The 8,270-nt window shown below is 46.3% G+C and overlaps 1 protein-coding gene across 8 annotated transcripts in view; it reads left to right on the forward strand.

The window, feature by feature from the left end:
- The window catches only part of LOC139407155 (microtubule associated monooxygenase, calponin and LIM domain containing 3a), an 87,748-nt gene extending 81,849 nt beyond the window's left edge, over positions 1–5,899 (forward strand). For all 8 annotated transcript variants that reach the window (XM_071150652.1, XM_071150662.1, XM_071150680.1 and 5 more), the window contains 3 exons: positions 2,982–3,081; positions 3,247–3,320; positions 3,521–5,899. In XM_071150652.1, the coding sequence (XP_071006753.1) occupies positions 2,982–3,081; positions 3,247–3,320; positions 3,521–3,705 (359 nt within the window). In that variant the 3' untranslated portion in view covers positions 3,706–5,899. The remainder of the gene's footprint in view (positions 1–2,981; positions 3,082–3,246; positions 3,321–3,520) is intronic.
- The last annotated feature ends 2,371 nt before the right edge of the window (positions 5,900–8,270 follow it).

Here is an 8,270-nt window from a genome sequence, read left to right on the forward strand (position 1 = left end):
GCATTTCTACGAAATGCTCATTTGCACTTCAAAATAGCGTCAAAAAATACAAGTTACGTTTACCTGGAAGAGCTGAAATATTTTCAAGGATGGAATAATGAAATCATCTGAGCGGGAAATAGTTATTTTCTATTTCTGTAAACCTTCGAGTGATGATGAATATAAAGCTGTTTTTATTTGGATGAATCCAATTTGCAGAGCATTGTCAACACATCACACAACATTGATGTTGCAAAAGCTCCTGTGTAGCACCATAGAACTCTGTGGACACAATACTGTCTTTCTGAGTTTGAGGGGTATTATTCAGATGAACAGATGAAAGAACAAGAATTTTCCCTCCCGTTCTCTAGCCCTTTGTTTTTACTCCCCTCCCTCCCTCCCTCCCTCCCTCCCTCCCTCCCTCCCTCCCTCCCTCCCTCCCTCCCTCCCTCCCTCCCTCCCTCCCCCCCTCCCTCCCTCCCTCCCTCCCCCCCCTCCCTCCCTCCCCACAACTGATCTTCTCACCTCCTCTCTCAAGGTGTTTTCAGTTCTCCCCCCTAGTGCTCTCACTCTTTTAGATTTTTATCCTCACTGTTGTTTCTTCCTCACCTTCCCCCCTCCTTCACTTCCTCTCACGCTTTATGCCCTCTACACTTTCTTCTCTGTGTCTATCACCTCTTCCTCTTCCTCCACTCTTCCACTCCTTGGCACTCTTTCACCACGTTGTGGAAGTAGTTGAGCCTTTTGTCGGGACCCCTCGCCGAAGACCTATCTCCTTCTGCCCCTGCTGTTCCCCTGAAGGTAACGTAATCTATTGCCTCCGCTGCATCCGGTTGCTGCGGGTTACCATGGCAACCGACCACCAGGATCCACAGAGCCGGGCTCCTGAAACTCCTCCTCCCTCTCCTCCTCCTCACCCTCTGTGTGCCCGGGCTCAGTAGATTTCCTCATGTCACCGTTGTGTATCTGCCATAGTCGTATCACACTACATTCAACAGTACAGTACACACTGTTATGTAGATATTTGGGAACTTGCTGGAACGGTGTAGAACATAAGGACAGGACATGTCTATGCTACTGATGTACTTTTTGGTTTGTTGAGCTGAGGATACTCAGAAACCTAGTTCACATTGCCAACAATAGTACTTTTAAAAGGTTTATATAGTGACTGTCATGAATCAACCATATATACATTGACGTTTCTATAGACCCTCTCCCAGATGATCTTGCCCTTGAGTTTAACAGTCTCAGGCAGAACATGGGTCAAAGCCCTCAACCCTAGTAAACAACTATCGTACACACCTTTTTCCATCATTCTAAGTAGCTGCAGCTAAAGCTAAAAACAAAAGCTAAAGGGGAAACCTCCTCTACTTCAGTGTGAAGTGTTTAATCAACAGCATCTCCTCTGTTTGCTGTAAAACTAATGGACATTTGCACGACTGAATGGTCTAGTCTCTCTATAGTGCGTGAAGGCTGCCAGACAGCCTCTGTCCCTCGACTATAGTGTGTTGCAACTAGACCGTGTGTGACGAGGTTGTGGGAAAGAGAACGAAATACTGACACGTCTCAGTTTTGCATATTCTACCAACATACAGATTAGGGGATAAGTGGAACTTCTTGAGAAGCCTGCTGATCAATGTAGCAAACAAAACATGCCTGTGTGTGTTCTGTGCGATCGGGTTTTCAGGCTGGTGTGTTTTTATTGCTAATTCTGTGGTTCTTCTCTCCTGTGTTCTGGGAACCTGGGCTGAGGGTGGTGGTGGACGAGGCGCAAAGAGAGAGGGAGAGAAAAGCAAGCACATTTTTGGATAAGTTAGCAAATCCACCTGTTTCCATCTCTTCTTTGTCCTGTCTGAGGAACCCTGCTTTGCCTCTCTCTGTCCTTGTCTGTTAATCAGCGAAAGCCGGCAGCAGCACCCAAGAGCACAGCCATTCGATTTTTGTGTGTACTGTGTTTTTCCTTTTCGTTTTGCAAGAGACTCAACCACTCCAGCTAAGTACGTCATGCTGCATCAATGGTTTGCCCCCCCCCCCCCAGTGTCTCATTGAAACCGCTTGGCTCCACCTGCGTGCGACAGATAGCATAGCATGGACTGGCCGCTTTTACAGTGGCACAAGGAAAAAGGTTCTGCGGCCCCTGGCTGCATTGGCCCTTGACTGCAGTAATGCATGCCAAATGCCAGTAGAGGCTTCCCTCTCAGGCAGACCTAATAGGAGAGTGTGATCGCTTCACTATTGGTCGAAATGGCAGATCGGCGTCACCATTTGACCCAGTAGAAGCTGTAGGGAGTATGAAATAATTCATAACATGGGTGTTATGAAACCACTCCGCATAAATAGGATCCGACAAAGTCCTTTATTTCTGCTGGTGGTTCATTGTTGCATGTAGGGATGTCAAACTTCCATTGAGATAGAACACCAGAATAGTTGTATCTCTGTGTAAAAAGTCCAATGTGGTGGAATAGCCAGGTTTTCTACTCCCTACCCATGGCCCTCTCTGTAAGGGACACACACACACTGGTAGGAGCCGTCCACTGCTCTGAACATACAGTGGTAGAGCATGGCGTTTCCAACGCCAGGATAGTATGTTTGATTCCCAGGACCACCCGAATAATAAAAATGTATGCAGGCATGACTGTAAGTTGCTTTGGATAAAAGCATCTGCTAAATGCCATTTATTATTATTACTATATCATAGTACAGTAGCAGGGGTGTCTGTCTCAGAAGTCCAGATTGAGTGACACACAAATTCTCAACTTTGCAACACCCAAAGTTGAAATATCCTCCACGCCATCTTCTGTGAGCCGTACGGCCAGACCATCCTGACCCCTGCTCAACAGTCCGGTCAATCATACCCACCTCATCATCCATTCCCATTACAAAGACATCTTGGCTTGGCTGTCAATGCGTTGCCTGTGTCAGTGTCTGCATCAGAACCACCTAGAGCTTCCTCTGCCCTGCCGTTTCCCTCACTCCCCTTTCCGTGTTGCTGCTTCTTCCAGGGATGGGGAAAAAGGACGACCCCAAGCTCATGCAGGAGTGGTTCAAACTGGTCCAGGAGAAAAACGCCCTGGTGCGATACGAATCTGAGCTGATGATATTGTGAGTTGACCATTGATATCCTTTGTTATAGGCCTACTGAATGTTAACTCTGCATCCAAATACGCTACTGTAACAAAAAGTAGACCGACATCATTTAGACTTCAGACATAATACGGGGCCACGGGTGTAATAGTTGGGCCGTAAGTCTGTCTTTCTGTCCCCCAGTGCACGAGAACTGGAGCTGGAGGATCGTCAGAGTCGACTGCAGCAGGACCTGAGGGAGCGCATGGCAATTGAAGGTGAGGATCGGCATTTTTCAATTCAATACATCTTTATTGTACCCAAAGGGAAATTTGTGTGCAGCAATAAAAAAACATGGAAAAGCGGGACAATGTGAAACAACATCCATGGTTTCATCAAATTTCAGTGAGACTCCTTTTACTTTCCTCTCCACATGTGAGCTCCTGACTTATCTGTCCCTCTTTTTCATCCTCCTCAGACCACCTGAAGACAGAGGTGGAGCTGGCGCAGGAGAAGCACATCCTGAATGAGATGCTGGAGGTGGTGGAGCAGAGAGACTCCCTGGTAGCCCTCCTGGAGGAGCAGAGGCTCAGGGAGAAGGAGGAAGATAAGGACCTGGAGTCTGTCATGCTCTCAAAGGGTTTCAACCTCAACTGGGCCTGAAACTAGACGCACCATCCACCCCCACTCAGATAATACACTACCCCTCCCCTGTGTCAGGGCTCAGTGAAGACCTAAATCACGGTTCCATGCGTACAGAACGGAGTTGTTCTTTCACGGCCCTTCTGTTGGCGAATGTGCGCAGAGTTGTCCTATCATGGCTCCGCTGTTGGAGCAGTCTAAAATGTTTACATATCTACTCTGCCACCAGGCAGGCATCATTACCTAGTGATATCTCACCTCACGGTGGGAGGAGCAACTACAGCCTGGACTTTCTCAGAACCTCAGAAGGTCTTTCGACGTGATTCTCCAGAACGGGGAACTTACCTCCTCTAGGAAGAATTTTATTTTTTATTTCTTTTAATCTCGATCACACAAAGGGAAGAAAGAGGTTTGGTCCTGCTGATGTAAAGGAATTCAATATATGATACCGGTTTCTGTGTATTGAATGTGCATAACACAACACATTAAAGAAGCTGTGGTTTTAGATGAGGGTAGGCCCTTGATCTATCGATTGTTAAGAGTTTCTGTAGAAAGGGGAGGAGTGGACCGAAGACTCTGGTCTCTCTCATCCTAACCTCATGACATCCTCTGCCATTGTGAATGCTGACTGAGGGAGGGACATCCTCTGCATTAGCTGGCTTTCTCTCCAATTACACAGTGGCTTCCATGTTCTGAGGAGCCAATGAGGATCACACTCTAAAAGGCCTGTCATTTCTTTGCACAGAGATTCACACTAAGAGTCAACGATAAGGATCATTGGAATCTGGTCACTTAGTCGTTTTCAATTGTGTATTTATTAGCGTTGTTTTTACAAAGAACCCAAATGAACTGTTTTTGGTATTTTTGTTCATGGATGAGAGTGCCTGAACTGGTGGCTCAACAGAATGCACTTGTGCTCTCTTTATGACATTGACAGCAAGGAAACTAACGGAAAACTCCATCACCCAGAAGCCAGTGCGTGTCAGGACTGTATGCTGCTGCAGACTCATATAGAAGCATATCATGTGTTACAAAGTGCACGTTTTGTCATTGCAGCCGACTTTAAAGGCGAGTCGGGACTGACTGATCTACAAATCACCTTGCATCCTAAATAACTACTCAATATTATTTGTAGCTCAGTCAGTCACTATTTACCCATGATACATCACGGTTTTGATGCTCTAACCTGTAGCATAGATTAATTGACACATGCACACTTCAGCAAGGAACCCACTTGACACATCTCTTAGGCTCCTAGTTCTGAGTGATAATGTGTCCTTCTCCATACGATGCCTTTCCCTGTATATCACATAAAAATGTCAGTTTATATAATCAGTTGCCCTTATTCAATACTAATTGGCATATACTGTACCGTGAAATATCCTCAGTGTAGATGAAATGTTAAAAAGAGAAAGACATAGCAGTCGAGTTAGTTTGATCTCAGAAGAGGCAGTGTCTTATTGGACTTACACAGTATATCAGTGCATCGCGTTATCATCATAATACCAGAAGTGAACTGACACGTCACTAACTGGTGTCACAGTACAGTTGTGTCAGTGAATATTTTGCTATATCAAAGGGGATAAACCACAGAACTCAAACACAGCCTCTGGCTTCGCTATCCAACCTGCTTTGGAGCAAAATGCCTTTTTCATTTGTTTTAATATTTTACAGTTTTTGAGTTTCAAACTTGTATGTATCCCACCAGGGTACATTTAACTTTTTTGTTAATCCTTTTTATACAACTACAGGTCGCCAAAACAGCAGTCATGAGTAGAAGTGGAGACACAAGGCTGCTCTACTGCTCGAAGTAAACCGCTTCTATTCAGTCACAGGAGCATGTACATTTGTTTGTCATACGAACCTACTGGCCTTTCTGCCAAACTGTAAACCTTTGGTTGGTCACCGTTTGTTGTTGTTGCTGTATAGAGTTACACACCGTGAGAATATGTGTAAGAATTAAACAGAGCTGTGAATACATAAAAAAAAGTTACAACATTTCAAGGCTTGGTGTTTTAGATGGTGTGTGATACGTTTGACAGATTGTATTGATATTTATTAACATGTGTGCAAAAATGTATCATATGTAAAGAAAAATGAATCCTAATTTTTAAAACACATGGCAGATATGTAAATGCTTATTCATGTAGCGAAAATGCATAGAGTGTTGGATGTATGCTGAAACGGCAATAAAACCATGCAGTTATTTTAAAAAGTATGTTGTCTCCTTTTATGAGTAAGCTTTTATATAAAACCTATTACAAGTAGTGTTGGAGACAAAAGGGGGGCATCCACCTGAACATTGTCTCTTCTCTTTGGTCTGTACCCTGTGACCCCCGACCCGATACGCCAAGTACACTGAGGTGCCTGGGAACTTGCACCCTGGAACAGGCTCAGGCTTGGCGGAGGAGATAGAGGCCGTTCTCACCTCTCTGGCGATGGGGACATTGTCAGGCCATCCGCTTCTTCCTCTTCACCCCCTGGGTGGGGTTAGGGGCAGGCTGGCTCCTTGGTGCCATGGATGGGATGCTTCTTAGACCAGGGGCCCTTAAGGTTCTCTGCTGCCCTGGGCTCGCAGCCTGGGGGGCTGGGCATCTGGGGATATTAAAGGTCGAGGGGGGTTGACCTGCTGCAGCCTGGGCAAAGGTGCGGCGAGACACTGGGCTGTGTCTTCCTGGGCAGACAGAGCTGGAGGATTTCACCCTCTTTCTCCTTGCACCGTTTCTGCATCATCTTGACAGTGGGACCGAAAAGGCCTTTAGGGTCTACTGGAGTATCCAGAATCTTCAGCTTCTCACTATCGGACACTGTGGATAGGTTGAGCCATCGAGCCCTCTCCTGGGATATCATGAGCCCCGTCGCTCTTCCTGACACCTAGACAGCGGCTTTCAGCAGACGCAGGTTGAGGTCTGTGGCAATACAGATCTTATCCCACAGACCCGGCTCCGGTGTGTACTGAGAGCCCTCACCGCTGTGGCGACTGACCTGTAGACCTTTTCTGTCGCAGAGGACTGGAAGCGCTCCTACTTGGTTGGGAAGGTGGGGCCAGTAGTCGAGGTCATGGAGGACTTCTGGCTGGGGTGTAGATGGGAAGCCACCAGGGTTTCGATGGGGGACCATGTGGGCAAGCCCAATCCCTGCCATGTCAACACTGTCTAACACCAACCTACCTTGGACAGGGTTCTTGGAGGAGAAAGGTGTAGTCCAGGTATGGGTAATCTCCTCCAGGCATTCTGGGAAGACTGGTAGTAGTTGCCTGGCTACCCGTTTGGCTTTGGGTAGCCTCTTACCCTCCTAGCGGGACGTGGGGGTCTCTGCTACTGCAATGGACCACCAGTTTATTCGCAGCACGTTTGCACACAACCTGCAGGTCTATACTGAGAACTGGTGGGGATGGCGCCACGCCTACTTGACCGGTTTTGGATTCCCGACAGGAGGCTTGGTAGCCTGGCCTGAGGGGACGAAGGAGTCTTCGTCTCCATCCGATGATTCCAAAAGGAGGCTGTTGAAAAACCCTGTGGCGTTGTTAGGGTAGTCCGATAACCCACTAATTGCTAGCTATCTCCGGTGTGATGGCCGGATACCGTTTCCGAAACAAGAAGTTAGAAAAGATAGATTGGTGTAGTTAGTAAAAACTTTTATTGTCGAAGTAAAACCACAAAAGCTAGCTAGCGTGGTGGCTAGCTTGCTAACGACTAGTCAGTGTTTCGATACAGCTAACTTGGTCTTGAATGAGTTAGCCGTGTCACAGCTGTACCCGTTCCTCCCTCAAATAATTTCTCTAACTATGGTGAAGGGAAAGTAAAATTGTCACCACCAGTCCCGAGAATAGCGCCCAGCGAGCGAGTTGTAAACTCACTTCTCTGGACAGTTTAGCTAGTTGTGGAAAATGCTGTCATGTTGAAGTAAGCTTTCTGATGAGAAGAAGGTTTTGAATGACCCAGAGATGCTGCGTTTGACCTTTTTGTGGGATAGGAGGGACACCCTTTCCCGACGCACACAACTCAATAAAGGCTTTTGACAAACACGCTATAAGTGAAATGCCGAAAAGAATACTTGAAAGAGAACTGTCCTGCATAGCATGCTGCCCCCTGTCATTTCCAATTATTTTGTATATTCCAGAACTAGCACATCTGGTGTAAATTCAGCAGGAGGCAACAATCAGATAAATGTGCTATGTAGAACAAATATGCCTCTCTGACATGTAGAATAAGAAATCACCCCGGCTCTATGCATTTCTATCTGCGACCTTTGGCTACTGAACTTGGTCTGGATTCTCTAATGAAAAGATCAGTTTGAATACTTGCCCAATTAAAACCAGGAGTGCTTGTTTTTATCTATGACATAGAGGCTACATCAAATAAGGGCAACTTTCTCAGAATCTACCCTACATAATGTGTAACATTTACCTATGACAAATTTGCTGAAAGGTAGCCTAATTTTCCCTTTCGCTGTACTCCAATTGGGATATAGGCGCGACAAGGAAGAAACCTGGCGTCTAGTCACTACACACTGACAGATTTAGACCCAAGCCACTTGCTGGTTGAAATGTCCACTCCGGTATTTGTGTGTATCTCCTCAGTACA

Source organism: Oncorhynchus clarkii, chromosome 1 (genome assembly GCF_045791955.1).
Source record: "Oncorhynchus clarkii lewisi isolate Uvic-CL-2024 chromosome 1, UVic_Ocla_1.0, whole genome shotgun sequence".
In the NCBI taxonomy this organism is placed as follows: domain Eukaryota; kingdom Metazoa; phylum Chordata; class Actinopteri; order Salmoniformes; family Salmonidae; genus Oncorhynchus; species Oncorhynchus clarkii.